The following is a 19,977-nucleotide window of genomic DNA, read 5'->3' as shown; positions in this document are numbered from 1 at the left end:
GAATATTGCCACGATGATTTCGATAACAACTCTCCATTGCGTTAGGTATCGGCTCTTGGATTTAAACTTTCACATGGCCGACGCTGATATTTCCTTTATTTTTCACTTTATCGGTAAAAGGAATAGAACAATGTGTTTGTAAATAATGCCATAAATATTTATTTTTCGGGAGCAATTTTCCTATAAAACCAACTGTAAAGGATCTTTTTGAGATCCTCCACCCAACACTGAAACCCCGCTCCAAGTTAATTTATTTGAACGAATTACAGCTAAAATCCTACTCGCCTTTAACTTAAAATTCAATTACTAAGTTTGATGAAAATCCACGAATTCATTCTCCCGTGATGCTGTAACAGACAGACAGACAGACAGACAGACAGACAGACAGACAGACAGACAGACAGACAGACAGACAGACAGACAGACAGACAGACAGACAGACAGACAGACAGACAGACAGACAGACAGACAGACAGACAGACAGACAGACAGACAGACAGACAGACAGACAGACAGACAGACAGACAGACAGACAGACAGACAAAATTAAACTGAACCAGACATAAGCTATTATTTGACCTGTCCGGTGTAAAATCCAAGTACCACGTTATTATTTAAAAAAGGTACAGAAAGAAAGACGATTTTACAAATATGTATTAATTACTTGTTATTGGTCTTAGCGAACTCTTCAACCTGTAAAAAATAGGATGAACTGAATTAATTTTTTCCTCGAAAACAAGACAATTTCGATTTAATTTGAATTTCAAACAAACTACTTGCAAAATGATCTTACCTTACACTTCTTTTCCACCACAGTTGCACTGCATTACGACACGCATTTTCAAGTTCTCAGACTTGAATGAACTTCGATTGTTGTAAGCAACTATAGTCTTGTACTTGGAGAAACTGCGTTCGTGATAATTACCTGGCTGAACTAATTATAATATGACCAAAATATACTTTTATAACAGTTTTGGAATGAAAAACGTGGCATGTGTTCACAAAAGCTAGAACTGTGTTTAATGCAAGTTTAGTTTGCAAAAAAGAGACTAGAATATAACTATGACGTATCATAGAAATCAAAACCCTACTGATCACAACGTCAACAGTCGTCTTCGAACTTGCTTCCTTTGCTTTCAATATTGTACTTATTGTAATTACGAGTGAATATTAACAACCTTAAACAGTTGGTACTACCGAGCAAGCCGCTGCGCGGTTTGGGTCACGTAGCTGTTAGCTTGCTTCGGGATATAGTAGGTTCGAACTCTACTGTCAGCAGCCCGGAAGATGGTTTTCCATGGTTTCCCATTTTCACACCAGGCTGTATATTAATTAAGGCCACGGTCGATTCATTCCCACTCCTAGCTCTTTCCTGTCCCATTGTCACTATAAGACATATCTGTGTCAGTCCAATGTAAAGCAAATTGTAAAAAAAAAAAAAAAAAAAAAAAAAAGAAAGGAAAATAGTCAATATTATTGCATCACAGAGGTATAGGGAAATTTAGTTTGTACCTTCTATTTACTTTAATGAATGAAACTTTTCTGATAACCTGCGAGGAAGAGTTATTTTAATTATTTGGTTCCAGTTTTGTGTGGATAGACTGCGGCTTGGGTATGATTAGCTAGGTAGCTTAGTTGCTGGCTTCCCACCCAGAAATCTGAGGTTCGAATCCCGGTTGATCATAGATTGAGATTTTCATCTCAAAAGGCATGTGGCATCAGGAAAGACAGCCCAGCTTTAAATCCAGGTCAACACCAGAATGAGCCTGGGTGGCTATAATGATCACAGAAATAGCTGGGATAAGCTGAAGAAAGTAATTGGCGCCAATATTTGAATATTTGGACTTGGAATACAGCACTATTCCATCATCTGAATAGAGCTACATGTCTTTTCACGAGAGTTTAATCCTGATGTAAACATGGTATGTCTACGCTCTCGCCAAAGAAAGAGTTGTGATTTGCTGAGTGTGTAGTACTGACCCCCATCCCGTCAACGTCTCGTGTTCGGACGTACAGGGCTGCGTATCGCATACGACAACAATGGATTCTGTTCACTTAATTTATTGAACACATTCACAATGCACTGCCTATGGTCGCTTCTGAGCGGTTTTCCTCTTTTGTGCTTCACTGCACGCGATGGTTCTACCTCTTGCTCCATTTCTTTCACTATGCATACTGACACTGACTGCTGCTGCAAGATGTCTCATCTCCACCCTGTACAGCTTGGGACTTTTCCCTCACTACGAGAAGACTTCCTGTATTACACCACGCCTTGTGCCTTCATTTCTCGTTATTTAATCACTATTTTATTAAAACAAAACCATATATGTATAAACCGGTATATATGACAACCATATTTTAATTTGATTACGTACTCTTCCAAACTCTCTAAATGTAATAAACAAATAATAAATGCGACGTACTATTTTTCTTCGAGCTCACATACAGTCGAGTGAGTACGACGGTTGCTTCTCCAATCAACTACGTCTATGACCACGTGCGAGGCAAGGTGCTCCGCCTATTTGTTTACATCAGGATTAAACTCTCGTGAAACGCGGTATAATGTGGAAGAACTGTATTATTGTGCAGATGATAAATTTTGTATCTTCGAACGGTCCATAGCATCATAGCTCTACGGTTTGACCTACGCTACAAGCTGACTTAAAATCGAACAAGTTAAAAAAATATGGAAATATACAAATGACAATGAAAAACCTCTACCTTTGTAGTTACCTTCACTGTATTTATGATGGAATTTACTTTGTTTTCGATGGAAAGGGAGAAATACCTCCTCATAAGGAACAGTTGGAGAAGTCTTTCCGTATAAAGGAAAACTACACCGCGTAGTCATTTTTAAACAGCGGTGATGTCGACTCTCGACACGATAACACAAGTACATTCAAGTCACTGTTGGCCTACCACCGACATAACAGCGGCTACGATATCCTTCTGAGGTGAGACATGTTCTTTTTGGGGTCGAGGAGGGCTCTATTCTACACGAGCTTTCGTGGGATAGACTGTGTTGGGATACGGCTGGAAGTTCAACGCGAATACGTCGCGTAAATGGAGAGATTTGAAAGAAAGATAGTGGTTTCAATCAACTGTGTTTAATTTCCATCTATAAACTTGACCATATTAATGGCCTATAGTGGCCCGTATTGAACATCTAATCATACAGGGTTATTCACCTAACATGTTACACGCAAATAACTTCTAAACCATTAAAGATATCAGCATTCTGTTTTCATATTCGTAAATGGTATGCAGGATCTTGTAAAATAACGTGCTACTTAGTCTCATGAGGTGATTAATAACCGATATATTGATACTGACTCCATATTTTTAAATAGAACGGCACAAATTTATACAGCTGATTTAAAAGTTCATCTGCGCACAAGTTCAAATGTGTAAGTATTTTTAAAATCGGACAATTACTTTTTGAGATATAAGTAAGAACAGCATGCGCTGTTTTGCTTGCCGCAACAGACTGCGTGAAGTCGGGCAAGGATATATTGAGGCGCAAGCAGTTTCCTGGGAGTGAGTTCAGCCACAGAATGGGTACCAGGCATGTACCTCGTACACATGTGATGGGTTTGCAAAGTGTTTATGACAGACGAACACATAGCAGGACAGAAAGGGCTGATGTGCTTAAAACGAATAAAATAAGTACTTTGCATTGAAAGGAACATAACGAAAGCTATAATTGTCACTGGTTTTAGTGTACAGTTCATACTACTCTATGAGTTGAGAAATAAACATAACACAAAACACCGGAAGAGCCCCTTCTAGAAAAGCAAATGTTCAGAGCTGATCGTAGTGAGATGGCAGCAACACTATTATTTATGTTTTATTTTACACGCAATTATCTCCGCAGAGCTCCAGCGCGACTGTAGTAGCGTGCATTCGGGAGAGCGTAGGTTCGAGTCCTGCCTCGCCCAACCTGACATTGATTTTCATGGTGTCCCATGTTCAACACCAGGCAAATACCGGATAGGTACCTTTGTGATAGGCCACGGCCGACTTTCTTTCCAAATCCTTCCCATTCCCATCCGACAGATAAAATGCTAAACTGAGCGCAACCTATTACATGTCAAAACAAAACAATACAACTGTAATCTCCTTTCCCCGTTGTGTGTTCGCCAGTCATACAATAACGTTGCACACCTCGGGTATGTTACGGTACATCACATTATGTTTACAGTACATGCCTGGTATCCGATCTGTGGCTGGAATCAAGGCCAGGAAGCAGCTTGCGCCTCAATATGTCCTTGCCCGACTTCACGCCGTCTAATGCGGCATGCAAAACTGCGCATGCTGTTCTTATTTATATATCAAAAAAGTAATTGTCCGATTTTGAAAATACTTACATATTTGAACTTGTACGCAGATGAACTTTTAAATCAGCTGTATACATTTGTGAGGTTCCATTTTAAAATATGGAGTTAGTATCAATATCTCGGTTATTAATCGCCCCATGAGACTAAGTAGCACGTTATTTTACAAGACCCTGCGTACCATTTACGAATATGAAAACAGAATGCTGATATCTTTAATGGTTTAGAAGTTATTTGCGTGTAACATGTTAGGTGAATAACCCTGTATAATTTTAATCAAGTAATTGAAATTGGTGAAATAATAGTTCGTTGAAGAAGAGAATGGTGGTTTCTCGAAACATGTACGAGTGAATGATATATATTAAATTGTTTTTGAAAAGTATTGGCGACGCATGCTCATTGTCTCCTGTTTTTTTTTTTTCAGTGCAGTAATCTTATCTGTTTAAGTTCCATATCACTATATTACTTGGCGTTGCAATGATATAGACACACGGCGTTGGGCAAGTTTTCATTGCACCACTCTACTGTCCTGAAGCGGACCCCAATTAACATGTTCTCATTATCGGTGAGCGCTTCGCAGTTATTGATCCTGGTTTAGGTTTATTTATTTAACTTGTGGTACAAGTTAAGCCGCGCACACATTGAGGAAGAAGGCACAATGAACAATTTACAAAACGAAGTAAAAATTAAAAATGTGAAGAAAAGCACAACACAGAAATGGAGAGAGAGATGTGTGTAGTACAAGAAAGAGAAAGAAGAATATAAAAAGATACCAGCCATGAAGCAATATATAAAAATATACATAAATTATCAGATGAAAATCGTGAATTAAAATAGTATGTCTGGTTGTTGCAGCTACTGAATAGCCGTTGTTGAAGCTATCAGAAATTCGTCCGGTGTCGTCTTCATCATCATTTCATCCTCATCACGACGCGCAGGTCGCCTGCGGGAGTCAAATCAAAAGACCTGCACCTGGCGAGCCGAACATGTCCTCGGACACTCACGGCACTAAAAGCCATACGCCATTTCATTTTCATTTCATAGTCCCGGAGAAGCCTCTGTATGGGAAGCTGAAGGTGATGAGATGCATTGTCTGGAATTCTTCACCGCAGTCGCAAATTGGAGAAGGCCGTAGGCCCAAATAATGCATCGCAGAGGCACTTATTCCGTGCCCAGAGCGCACTGTATTTGATATGATCCATACGCTCCGCGGAAGATGATATCTGGGCGGGGGGCACCGATCTCGGTAAGTATCGAGGAGAAAGTATCGTCAGACAGACGAGCTATCCTGAGCAGAAGGAAGTCATCCCATGATTGCTACGGCACCGCTCCTACGATAACGTGGCGTGGCGATTTGAAAACCGGCGTTGTCTTAATCAGCGACAATTTTCTGGTATCATCGCGTAAGATGATATGCTTACCTCCGTAACCGATCGTATAAGCCGGTTTCCCACCACTCGCGCGCTGACAACTCTTCCGACGATGTTTGGTCGACGACGGTGGTGGTGACGAACAACTCATCAGAGTTGTTAATGTCCATGGCCTCCCTCATCACTCATATCGATCAATCGATGTTTACATCGGCGGGCGAATCATTTACTTAACTTAGGTACAAGTTAAGCCGCGCGCACATTGAGGAAGAAAGCACAATTAATAATTTACAAAACGAAGTAAAAATTAAAAAGTGAAGAAAAACACAACACAGAAATGGAGAGAGAGAGAGAGAGAGAGAGATGTATAGGCGTCGTCGCGCTAACGTTTCTTCCTCTTCCTCTTAGAGTCTGTTCCGTTCGGCACTGGTAATTGGCACCTTTTCGGAATCGTCACGAGAAGCTTTCCCTTCTAACATCCTTTTTCTGAAATTCCTCTTGAATTAATTCGTCTTCTGTTTATTATAATGTAATAGTGCTATATCTCTTTGAACGTGTTTTACATAGTTCATTATATTCTATACAAAATAACTTATTTCACTTAAATTGGTTAACGCTTTTGTTTGCTACGCACTCTCTCAAAGTAGACCAGCCACTCGAGAAGTGCGTCGATTTCTCGTCATGACCTTGACCCTCCGTGTCTGTATACGTGACTCGCCTGTACTGTGCGGGATTTATATTTTATAACGTTTCAAAATCTTCCCTGTTTTAGTGTTTCTCACCTTTTCAAACTGGCATCCAGCTTATAAGACGTATTCACGTTAAAATATCCTCTTCATTCGGCTTATATCACACAGGAACCGATGTCTTTTTAAAAGTATGTGCTTAGTTACCATAATGTATTAGCCTTTATTCAACCGATATTACACATACGATTATAATACTTTTTAACCAGCATTTCTAGTCATAATTTCAATCATTTAATCATTATAAAATCATTTTGATTAGCAGAATACACCGAGACTTAAGAGTTTTATCGAGCTTTTTACCTCTCTGTGATTTTACGGGAGGCAGCGAAAAGAAATTCAAACGACATCAAGGTAAATATAATCGAAACACAAGCGTAGATGGTACTCAATCAACCAACAACCCAATGGCACGACAGCCCTGAACGGCCATGGCCTACCAAGCGACCGCTGATCAGCCCGAAGGCCTACAGATTACGAGGTGTCGTGTGGTCAGGACGACGGATCCTCTCGGCCGTTATTCTTGGCTCACCGTCAGATAGCTCCTCAATTGTGGACCTCGAACCAGCCCTCAGATGCAGGTAAAAGGCCCTGGCCTGTCCGGGAATCGAACCCGGGGCCTTCGGATGAGAGGCAGGCACGTTACCCCTACACCGTGGGGCCGGCGTAGATGGACTCAGTGTTCATATTTAGCGAAGGTTTTGAATGTTTACACTCGGTGTCCTTTTAAGAGGATTTCAGGCTTCATGAGGGAATGTGAGTTGGAATATACCTGCTGTGTTCTTCTACGTTTCCAGCTTCACCATGCAGTGCTGTGCTTACACTTAGCAATATGTAAATTTTGTCTGCATCTGCTGTAGCATACCGGTATACATAGTTCATTACCAGTGGCGTATGCTGAGTCCAAGACGTGGGCTATCACTAGACTTTTTTTTGCTAGTTGTTTTACGTCACACCGACACAGATAGGTCTTACGGCGACGATGGGACAGGAGAGGGCTAGGAGTGGGAAGGAAGCGGCCGTGGCCTTAATTAAGGTACAGCCCCAGCATTTGCCTGGTGTGAATCACTAGACTTAGGTTACCCCTTTGCGATGGTTGGTTTAGGGAATGTCGAGCCTTTAAGCATTTTGAACTGCAACGAAGAACAGTTACCTTATGGATAATACAGGATAAACAGGGGCATAATTACCAAACTGCATGGCTTTAAGAGTAAAAGAGAAAAGTTTGCACACAACCGGCCATTAACAAAAGGCAAGGAGGCGAAACTCCAACACTCCTTATAGAAATTACTAAAAACCTAAGTGGGCTTACGGCCCAAAGATACAGAGGTTAATCCCATACTACAAGAGGGTGACTAAAGGAGGAACCTTTAAAGCCAAGACGAGATTTACAAAATTTAGAGTTTGAAAACTTAAGTCACCAAATTGCAAGGTTCAATGGGAGACGACATAGGGTCAGCACTCTTCTTTCCCTTACATTACATATTTCCCGGTAGAAAAAAAACATAGTCCTCAGACTTCGCCGAAAATCCTACATTTAAACCTCCAGTTTACAAAATTACATTAAAAGAAAACGGCTAACACCTTCACCTCAAACTACCCGCAGGCACTATCACATGTTTAGGTAAATTGTACCGCTGGATATTCTTCAAGCAGGCCCCGCCCCTGCCTCCTAGTCCTCCGTCAAGTCACATTCCCAAGCACTAGAGCAATTCAGACAAGACGGCCCTAAAGTGTCCTGTGTATGTAGTTCCGTAAGGGGAAGCTTCTCGATTAAATTGAACCACACTTTCCTGATAGGCTGGATTCCTGTAAACAACCCCGGTTTTGATTGGCTAGAGAACATATTTACAAGCATTTGATATTTAGATTACAGTAGAGAAGGAACCAGCTGAAGTGTTGACAACTTCGGTACATTAAAAAAAGGCAGTGTCCAGAAAAAGTATTACCAATAACCAAAATGAAATTGCCTAAGTTCTAGGTTTGTTCTTGGTGCGTGAGAGTGAGCTAGCAAATCGATGTTAGAGCCATCTGACTGTAGAAGACGAAATTCTTTGGGAGTTTACAAGTTCAAGTCCATTTCCATAGATGGCCGTAGAGAAGGCGCGCAGTTTAAATAGCCGGGGAACACACTTCATACACACAAAACACATCACATTACCAGCACCTCCAGGAGGTGCTGACACTACCATTCACCACAGAAACACGTAATAGTGATGACGTTCCACCACACAGCGTTGGCGTCAGGAAGGGTATTCAGCCGTAAAACTAGACCTAACTACGGCACGGGCTGACTAATGAATTTAGTAATAGGACAGGAATAATAATGTTACTTTCCCGCTGTGTGTGGGGCCGGTAGAATACACTCACGGTATCTCTAGCCAGTCGTAATAGGCGACTAAAAGGGTCCCGGAGGCTTTCATTTTTTTTAGCATTTTCAAGCCTGACATTGCTTCCAGTTCCTTGTGTCAGGCTACTCGCTTTCATATTTCTTATCCGACCTCCCTTGGTCAACTGTTGTTCTTTTTCTGTCCCGACGGTATTAGGTTTCCGAGGCCTGGTGAGTCTTTCATTTCCAAGCCCTTTTATGGTGCTTTTATTTCTTTGGACAACACATTCATTCTAAGCATTGTTGGAACTTTTCATATTTTACTTAGGATGGTTGCCTAGTTATACTTCCCCTTCAGACAATCGAAACTTGATAAACTGCATTCCTTCAGACCATTTACAAATGAAACCGACCAATTAAAGGATGATGTACTGTATATAAAATACATGCATTAGTGGAAGTAACCACCAAACACATACTTTCCTTGAAATATACTGGTGGTTCAAATTTTGCATAGTTAACGATGACATACATAGATAATAATAGTTTGTATGTAGGTACGATAATAGGCTTTTGGCCTTTTTTCAGAGAGAACTTTGCTCTGCGTCTTCAAAAGATAATCTCGGTCTGTTCACGAGCAAGACTTCTTTAGAAATGAATGAAGGTTTGAATCACTTGAACTTAAGAATGCTCTACCGTTGTCTACACTAAAAGTGGTAGGCTTGTTTGCCACTAGATAGCTCCCTGTGCGCAGTGTGAACCATCTCGTGATGAGGAGAATACGAATTTGGAAAAAATCAGAAAGAAATAATAATAGTGAAAGGACAGGGAATCCGTAATGGCTGGCAACCACGTATTACTTGAGGGACAGAGAGTGTCCCTGTTGAAATACGTATTTCCACAGCTTCCCGTATAATCGCAGACATGTATTGTTTAGTGTAGGTAACAGCTCGAACATCGGGTCGGCGGATGCAGGGTGTGTCTGTGCCCATAAGTGGCCACGGCTGGTCCGTGGTCCGACAGCTCTGCACTCTGACCAGCCAACCGAGCAGAGGAGGGATGGCCACGGCTCTACGCCTCTGAATTCGTGAGACAAAAGCGGCTGGTGCCAACCTTCGGCTGTCTTGAATTTTTTTTCCGTGGTTCTCCATTCTCCTGCACTAAGGTGAATGCCGAGACTGTTCCTAATATAGGGAACGAACGCCTGCCCCCTCACTTTCTACGAGCATCTCTTGGTCTGAGAGACGGCGTGACCGTCTAAGAGGCTCACCTCCTTCTTCAAGGAAGGAATGAAAACATGTTAGTTTGTAGCAGTCGAACATCTTGGAACGCGACATCATGACCTGTTGGTAGGGCGTGTTCAGCTATTGCTGATTTGTGTGGCTGGTTGAGACGGATATTACGTTTGTGTTCCTTGATACGAGTACCAATCGAACCGGAATGTTTGGCTAATGGTTACCTTGCCGCAAGTACAGGAAATTTTGTAAACCCCCAGGGTGTATTTTTTATGGCTTATTACTAAGAATGGTGCAGCCTTTGTAAGGTAGACCCTTCAACGATGACGGACACCATGTTTTATGAGTACAATGTAAAAAATCCAAACCCCACGGCACTTACGCCCTTGAAAGGGCTTTGGACCGCCCAGCGACCGCTGTTCAGCCCGAAGGCCTGCAGGGGCCGTGTGGTCAGTACGACACATCCTCTCGGTCGTTATTTTGGGCTTTCGAGACCAGAGCTGCCATCTCACCGTCAGATAGCTCCTCAAGTCTAATCACGTAGGCTGAGTGGACCTCGAACCAGCCCTCCGGTCGAGAGAAAAATCCCTGACCTGGCCGGTAAACGAACCCGGGGCCTCCGGGCGAGAGGCAGGTACGCTACCCCTACACCACGGGGCCGGCCAAAAGTACAATGTATCTTTAAAAAATAAGGAAACAAGATCTTGCACGGAGGAACTTTATTTTACAGGCAGATAAGAGTATACATAGAAGTACACATTGCTATACAACATACTCACTATTCTTATCCAAGCACTAGTTCCTCTACATCAAGACATCGATGTTGGCAAGACAGAAATTTGCTTCCAATCTCTGAAGCCACGTCATGCCGTTCATCCTCGTGCTTCATCAACGATCCGAAGAGATGGGAATCACTGGAGGCCTGGTCATCGCTCAGCCCAGCTCGACAAGGTTTGCCTCTTTCTTGGTGAGATAAAGAGAACAGAGCTGTGTTAATATGTGCCTTTTTGTGTGTGTGTGTGTGTGTGTGTGTGTGTGTGTGTGTGTGTGTGTGTGTAGGGGGGGGGGTGCCGTGAGGCTCCGCCCCGCCTCACAGCCCGTGGTGACCTACCTGTTTGGACAAATGACCGACAAGCGAGTACTAACGCAGGAACATAGCCTAGTACAAGAGTACAGAATAACTTGAGGTGGAAAGGCTAGTCTTCTGCCAGCTACTTCCACCCCTCCGTAAAGGAGAAGTTATGAGAAACCTCCCTAAACCCACCAGGCAATCCCATATCTCCTTTCGGCACTGGTTACCCTGTCGCGGTCGTACCAAGACATCCCCGGCGCTAGACCACTGCCGCTCAAGAGCCACTGTCACCCCCGGTCCATGGCCGCCTGCAAGGCTTTCAAGGTAGAAAATGGAGAAAATAAAAGTTTTAAAAAAATTTGACGCGCGGTCGGGAGAGAATAAATAAATGCAAAGTAGTCTTGCAAACGACCATGCGGATGGCCAGTAATGTGAAAGCTCTTCCCAAAGGAGCTACTTCACATACCCCCTTCAAATTAGGATGTTATTGCAGCCGCCACTTATAAGATTAAGGACGAACTTTACGTGTCGTAGAAGAGAAAAAACTGACATGGCGAGCATCACATCTCGACTAGCACGCATCTCTGGTCTTCTGGAGGTAATTTCCCGTAATATTAACGTTGTTACTGCTGATTGTTTGACTAGAAACCAGCGAATAGTAGGCTACAGGGCAAGGTATATTGCGGAAATCATATTAAGGGGGTTGTCAAGAAAGGTTACGGATCTCTCCACATGGTTATGAAAGTATTTGAGGGGTGTAGTAAGGATGTTCCTGTGCTTCGTGGACTACAAGAAAGCCTTCGACAAGGTAAAATGGTCAAAGCTCTGGTCTATACTCACTGAGATGGGGACGCCAAGACATTTAGTGTACCTGATCCAACAATTGTACTCTTCGAACACTGCGACAGTGAGAGTTAATGGCGACCTCTCAGACGTCCTTTCTACTTGTGCTGGTGTGCGACAAGGTTGCATTCTTTCCCCCCTCTTATTTAATGTATACAGTGAGTATATTATGAGGGAGATTCTCGAGGACTGGAGTGACGGCATCACAGTTGGTGGCAGGGAAATTAACAACCTCAGATATGCAGATGACACCGTGATTATTGCAACAGATGATCATGAATTAGAAACCATCATGCGGGGGCTAGACGAGCGAAGCAGAGAATATGATCTTGAAATCAACAATAAAAAGACCAAAGTGATGATTGTAGACCGTTTTAATAACGACAGACCTGCCATAACAAGAATTGCGGATTATGAGATTGTCAGTCTCTTCGAGTATCTGGGATCTATTGTCACAAATACTGGAGACTGTGACCCTGATATCCGCAAGCGCATTGCAATTGCGAGAAATTCAACAGCAAAACTTATTCGCACCTGGAAGGACACCTCCATCACTTCCAAGACAAAGCTCACCCTCATGCGAACTCTGATCTTCCCTACCGCGACCTATGCAGCAGAAACTTGGACGATGAAGACGGCGGATCGCCGCAGGATTGATGCTCTAGAAATGTGGTGCTATAGGAGATTACTGCGAATACCATGGACAGCACACCGTACTAATGAATCGATCCTGCAACAGCTCGGCATCAGAACAAGACTGTCCATCCTTATCAACCAAAAACAACTCGGATATTTTGGTCATATTGTCAGAAGACAGGAGACAATGGAAATACTTATCATAGAGGGAAAAGTCGAAGGCCGAAAACCTAGAGGACGTGCGCCGTTACGATGGATGGACCAGATCAAGAACTTAACCAGGATGAGCTTACAGCAAGCAAGTCACCATGCCCAAAGCAGGGACTCCTGGAGGAAGATCACCAAAAGGATTGTCGCGTGATGCCACTACACCCTTACGAAGGGTTGGACTAAGAGAGTAAGGATGCAAAGGAGAGATCGTATAAGTCGCTGGTAAGATCCTAACTAAAGCATGGTTCCAGTGTATGGGATCCTCACTTGGACTACTTGATACGAAAACTGGAAATAATTCAAAGGAAAGCAGCACGATTTGTTCTTGGTGTTTACCGACAAAGAAGTAGTATTACGAAAATGTCACAAACTTTGGGCTGGGAAGGCTTGGAAGTAAGGAGACGGTATGCTTGACTATGTGGTATGTTTCAAGCTGTCAGTGGAGAGTTCACGTGGAATGATGTAAGGGAACGAATAAGCTTGAGTGATGTTATAAAACTAGGAAAGAAGTATGAAGATAAAGTTGGAATTCAAGAGGAAAAATTGGGGCAATAGTCGTTTATAGGAAGAGGAGTTCTTTTTTTGCTAGGGGCTTTACGTCGCACCGACACAGATAGGTCTTATGGCGACGATGGGATAGGAAAGGCCTAGGAGTTGGAAGGAAGCGGCCGTGGCCTTAATTAAGGTACAGCCCCAGCATTTGCCTGGTGCGAAAATGGGAAACCACATAAAACCATCTTCAGGGCTGCTGATAGTGGGATTCGAACCTACTATCTCCCGGATACAAGCTCACAGCCGCGCGCCTCTACGCGCACGGCCAACTCGCCCGGTGGAAGAGGAGTTAGGGATTGGAATAACTTACCAAGGGAGATGTTCAATAAATTTTCAAATTCTTTGCAATTATTGAAGGAAAGACTAGGGAATGTGCCACCTGGACGACTACCCTAAATGCAGATCAGTGGTGATTGATTGATCAGTGGCGTATGCTGGGATCAAGACGTGGGCTAGCAGTAGACTTAGGTTACCCATTTTCGATGGTTTGTTGAGTGAACGTCAAGCCTTCAGCGTTTTGAGCTGCAGCCAAAAGCCAACGGAGAAGCCTGCTGTGTTGTGAAGGCTGCTTCACAAGCTACTGCCCTGGCCTCTGCTACTACCAATGCTCAACACCTGATTAGTGGAGATGGTAGCCGAAGGTTTAGCAAATTAAAGTCCGGTTTTGTGCCTAAATGGATAGAATGCTTGCCTTTGTCCGATGGCTCCGTATCAATTTTCTGAATCAACCTCCTCATATCAATTCCCCTGGCTTGGGGACTGGGTGTTCATAACGTCTTCACCATTCATTTTATCCTCATTAGAACACCACCAACCCTATACAGAAGCCATGCACCATTATTATTATTATTATTATTATTATTATTATTATTATTATTATTATTATTATTATTATTATTATTATTAAATACAAATGCTCAATTTTACAGCGATCGTACCCATCGTTCACTGGTTTATTAGCTTCCTCGGGAGATCAGTGGTGGTGTCTGATCCATATTCACGGGTTCGATTCCAACCAAAAAAATAGAACCTGAAAGATTGCATTTCATTTTAGCAGTTGTACCTATAAAAATAAAGCTATACTTCTCCTATAACAGCAGCCCTGCAGTGTCTTCCTACAAGGATGTAGAAGGAAACGGGTGTGAAATACCAGCACTCTGTTATTTATATGATTAAGTCAGAAGTATGAAATGAAGAAGTATATACGATGAGTAACTCATGGTTGATAGCAGTGGCGATCTGACGGACCGAAGCCTAGCACACCTATACCCCCGGTCCCCGCTCCTATCCTATATACAGCAGCAAGCCGCGAGGGGCGAGTAGAGGGGTGAGGTGCCAGAGTCTGAGCTGCGATATCAGTCCCCGAAGCTTAGCTCTCAGAAATACGTGCGAAGTTTTTTCTCACTGCTTTCAAGTTTAAGTGGAACAGTGTGTCAGATGGTTACATTATAATGTGCTTTAGACTTCCATCGTTCACAACTGAGGTTTGGGCTTCACCGATAGCCTTGGTAGCCCTCAGTATACGCCACTGTTCATTACGTTTCCAGGGTCATCGTGCAGCACTGTGCATACACTTAGCAGTATGTGAATAAAATTGATGTCGGCGGATGCAGAGTGGGTCTCGGCCCACAAGTGGCCAGGGCTGGTCCGTGGTCCAACATCTCTGCACTCCGACCGGCCAACCGAGCAGAGGAGGGATGGCCACGACTCTACCTTGGCTCTACGCGTCTGTATTCGGGAGACGGAAGGGACTGGTCGCCACCGTCAGCTGACCTGAGAATGGTTTTCCGTAGTTTTCCATTCTCTTACAGTAAGGCGAATGCCGGGGCAGTTCCTAGTAAAGGCCACGGCCGCCAACCCTCTCACCTTCTCCGTACATCCCCGCTGCGACAAAAATCTCCTGGCCTGAGAAACTGCGTCACCGTCTGGGAGGCCCGCCTCACTCTTTATCAGTAGGGCCTAGGAGTAGTAGTAGTAGTAGTAGTAGTAAAACTGAAACACAAGCGTATATGTTACTCAGTTTATATTTAGCGGAGGTTTTGAATTTTTACATTCGGTGTCCTTATATAAGGACTCCAGGCTTCAGTAGGAAGTGTTCGTTGGAAGAGACCTATTAACACATGGAATTGTCGTCTTTTCGTCCAGTCGTTTTTAAAGGATGACATCAACTCGTGACACGTATTATTATTATTATTATTATTATTATTATTATTATTATTATTATTAAATACAAATGCTCAATTTTACAGCGATCGTACCCATCGTTCACTGGTTTATTAGCTTCCTCGGGAGATCAGTGGTGGTGTCTGATCCATATTCACGGGTTCGATTCCAACCAAAAAAATAGAACCTGAAAGATTGCATTTCATTTTAGCAGTTGTACCTATAAAAATAAAGCTATATTGCTCCTATAACAGCAGCCCTGCAGTGTCTTCCTACAAGGATGTAGAAGGAAACGGGTGTGAAATACCAGCACTCTGTTATTTATATGATTAAGTCAGAAGTATGAAATGAGGAAGTATATACGATGAGTAACTCATGGTTGATAGCAGTGGCGATCTGACGGACCGAAGCCTAGCACACCTATACCCCCGGTCCCCGCTCCTATCCTATATACAGCAGCAAGCCGCGAGGGGCGAGTAGGGGGTTGAGGTGCCAGAGTCTGGGCTGCGATATTAGTCCCCGAAGCTTAGCTCTCAGAAATACGTGCGAAGTTTTTTCTCACTGCTTTCAAGTTTTGAACGTGGAACAGTGTGTCAGATGGTTACATTATAATGTGCTTTAGACTTCCATCGTTCACAACTGAGGTTTGGGCTTCACCGATAGCCTTGGTAGCCCTCAGTATACGCCACTGTTCATTACGTTTCCAGGGTCATCGTGCAGCACTGTACATACACTTAGCAGTATGTGAATAAAATTGATGTCGGCGGGTGCAGAGTGGGTCTCGGCCCACAAGTGGCCAGGGCTGGTCTGTGGTCCAACAGCTCTGCACTCCGACCGGCCAACCGAGCAGAGGAGGGATGGCCACGACTCTACCTTGGCTCTACGCGTCTGTATTCGGGAGACGGAAGGGACTGGTCGCCACCGTCAGCTGACCTGAGAATGGTTTTCCGTAGTTTTCCATTCTCTTACAGTAAGGCGAATGCCGGGGCAGTTCCTAGTAAAGGCCACGGCCGCCAACCCTCTCACCTTCTCCGTACATCCCCGCTGCGACAAAAATCTCCTGGCCTGAGAAACTGCGTCACCGTCTGGGAGGCCCGCCTCACTCTTTATCAATAGGGCCTAGTAGTAGTAGTAGTAGTAGTAGTAGTAGTAGTATTAGTAGTAGTAGTAGTAAAACTGAAACACAAGCGTATATGTTACTCAGTTTATATTTAGCGGAGGTTTTGAATTTTTACATTCGGTGTCCTTATATAAGGACTCCAGGCTTCAGTAGGGAGTGTTCGTTGGAAGAGACCTATTAACACATGGAATTGTCGTCTTTTCGTCCAGTCGTTTTTAAAGGATGACATCAACTCGTGACACGTAACTTACAAACCTACATAAGAACATTTGAATCACCGCTACGGCAATCAGCCAGACGATAGGAAGAACATTTGTGTTCTTAATTTGACTCATGCCACATAGAAACCCGATATCCTTATTTATGTCCATATTTATGTACCACAATGCATTGGTGTTTCCTAAGGTATTCCTTGGTTGATGTTATCTGTATTTAATGCAATGAACTGCTTACATTTCTGTGGAAGTAATGACAGCTAATACGTTGGGCAATACTTTTCTTGTTCCAGATGAGCTGATAGGTAACAAGACATCGTTCATCTACGGCCAGGACCCTTCACTTGTACGTGTCCCTGTGTACGCTCTCATTACACTATGTGATGTTAAGTCTTCTTCGTTCTACGTTACTTATTGGATGTTCTATCCTTATAGTCAAGGTAAAGCGGTGTGTACTTTGGATATGGGCATTCTGGGAGCTTGGCCAATGCCCCTAGTCAATGGACGCTGTTTTGGATTCCCTAGAGAATTTGGAGGCCATATTGGAGACTGGGAACATGTCAGCATGAGTTTCCAGGTAATTGTCTATTTAATCACGACTGCTTACTTTGTATTGAATTTTAATTTACTTGCCATTTTCAGTTTTTTGCCCTGTTTAATATAATAATAATAATAATAATAATAATAATAATAATAATAATAATAAGTCATTCGACCGGGTCAGGAATGGAATGAATGAAAACCCCATCTAGCGGCGAGCATAGCAACAGTGGCGGTTCGTGACAATTTTGCTCTGGCAGGGCTGTTCCGCCATCTCTTTCCCCTCCACAATCGGTCCAGTTTTCACTGACCAGCACCACGATACTTTTAGATGAATAATAATAATAATAATAATAATAATAATAATAATAATAATAATAATAATAATAATAATAATAATAATAATAATAATAATAATAATAATAATAATAATCCGATGACACTGGCTGAATGGAAATCTGCTTGTACTACAACATTAATTAATTAATTAACTGCACTACAATAGCATTTATGCGCAACATTAACAGGCTAACAGCTAATGCATTCCCGATTGTTATGGAACTGCACTGTTTCACTAATCACAATCACAATTGATAATAACAACATTCATGGAAACAAATAAACAGTGCACTCCCGAATTTCTACCTCCTTGCTCAAATTTCAAAGCGTGACAACGTATTTCACAATTTGACCACCCTACAAATAGCGCTGCCACGTTACGGTTAGGCCTATATTTTAAATCTTTATTTTAGCTTCTGTATGCCCGCCCGGTGGACATGATCGTTAAGGCACTGAAGTCTAAAACGGTCTGACACCGAGGTTAGCTGGTTCGAGTACCGTTGGTCGAAAAAAATTTCACCATCAGAATGCTGGCCGGCAGGGTAGGGGAGGTGATGGTATACAATTTCTAATCACTAGATTGCATGCCAAAAGCCTTGATTAAATTCCAAACCTCTCTGCAGTGATCATATGGACTGAGGGCATATGACGCTGCTGATGGTTGATTCGTCCGTCGGATGGAGACGTTAAGCCTTGAGAAGACCCCTTGGTGCTATTCGACAGGAGTAGGCTATGTGCCGGCATCGGGTTTCACCCTCTCCCTACTATCATATATCACATCATTCATTTCATCTCATTAACTCCTCTGATGATGTTGAAGTCAGGAAGGGCATCCGGTCATAAAAGCCCGCCACGACAGATTCATCTCACCTCATACGCGACCCCGTAGGGAAAGGGGACAAGGGTTGGACAAAAATAAGCTTCTGTATATACCGGGTGAGTTGGCCGTGCGGTTAGAGGCGCGCGGCTGTGAGCATGCATCCGGGAGATAGTGGGTTCGAATCCCACTGTCGGCAGCCCTGAAAATGGTTTTCCGTGGTTTCTCATTTTCACATCAGGCAAATGTACCTTAATTCCGTCCAACTCCTAGACCTTTCCTATCCCATCGTCGCCATAAGACCTATCTGTGTCGGTGCGACAAATGCCAATAGCAAAAAAAAAAAAAAAAGCTTCTGAATTGTTTAGCCTAAATAGTCAGTAAAATGGAATTCATTGTTCTGTAAAATGTTTTGGAGTTAACCTCTAACAACAATTAATATAAAAAGGTGGGGAGAAAAGCCTAGGAAGATTTTATTGGTTGGCAACGTTGCTAACGGCTCCGCCATTCAGCGCTTACACCCGCCTGCACTGTTCTTACCACGGTAGGTTCTTACCCTTGGCAAGCCCATATCGTTCTTCTGGGCTCCTCCTACATCCCGCGCACTTGCAAACTCTTTGGACCTACTGAGGGCTCTGCCGGACAGATCACACCCGCCTGCACTCTTCCTTCCCCTGACAAGCCCACATCGTCCTTCCAGGCTCTTCCCGCGCCCCGCACACTAGCAAAGTGATGGTTCCTACTCAGGGCTCTGCAGCCACAGTCCGACCGCCTCACAACTAAAGCGAAAACATCGCGCTTGCTGGACAGCAGCCACGGTCTGAAAGCCGTTGCCATTTTCTGGAAAATAGAAAAGCCAAATGTTTACAGCCAAAATAATAAACATAACATCCTATAACTGTATATCACACCATATAAGTTCGACTTCGCTACTTTTGTAATCATTTACAGAGTGAAATAACGCTAAATGCTTTAGAAAAGGCGGTGGGGTGGCGCCCAAAAGCCCTTCATGCACGAACCACCACTGCATAGGAAATGTGCCGGCTGCCGAAGCATGTCGCACTCTTCTGGAGCAATGATTAATGAGTGACAGATGAAATAAAATGATATTGGAGAGTGTTGCTGGAATGAAGTATGTTAGGGAAAACCGCAGTACCCGGAGAAAATCTGTCCCGCCTCTGCCTTGTCAGCACAAATCTCGCATGGAGTGACCAGGATTTGAACCACGGAACCCAGCGGTGAGAGGCTGGCGCGCTGCCGCCTGAGCCACGGAGGCTCTAATAATAATAATAATAATAATAATAATAATAATAATAATAATAATAATAATAATAATAATAATAATATTTGCTTTACGTCCCACTAATTACTTTTACGGTTTAGGAGATGCCGAGGTGCCGGAATTTAGTCCCGCGGGAATTTTTTACGTGCCAGTGAGTCTACGACACGAGGCTGA

At 43.2% G+C, this 19,977-nt stretch overlaps 1 protein-coding gene across 1 annotated transcript in view; it reads left to right on the top strand.

Annotated features, from left to right (window-relative positions):
- Window positions 1-19,977, top strand: part of LOC136879586 (uncharacterized) — a gene marked incomplete at its 5' end in the record, with an annotated part of 63,396 nt that overhangs the window by 7,221 nt on the left and 36,198 nt on the right. The window contains one exon of the mRNA XM_068228766.1: window positions 17,119-17,402. Coding sequence (XP_068084867.1) covers window positions 17,119-17,402 — 284 coding nt within the window. The remainder of the gene's footprint in view (window positions 1-17,118; window positions 17,403-19,977) is intronic.

Source organism: Anabrus simplex, chromosome 1, assembly GCF_040414725.1.
Source record: "Anabrus simplex isolate iqAnaSimp1 chromosome 1, ASM4041472v1, whole genome shotgun sequence".
In the NCBI taxonomy this organism is placed as follows: Eukaryota; Metazoa; Arthropoda; class Insecta; order Orthoptera; family Tettigoniidae; genus Anabrus; species Anabrus simplex.
This window is presented reverse-complemented; position numbering and strand designations above follow the sequence as displayed.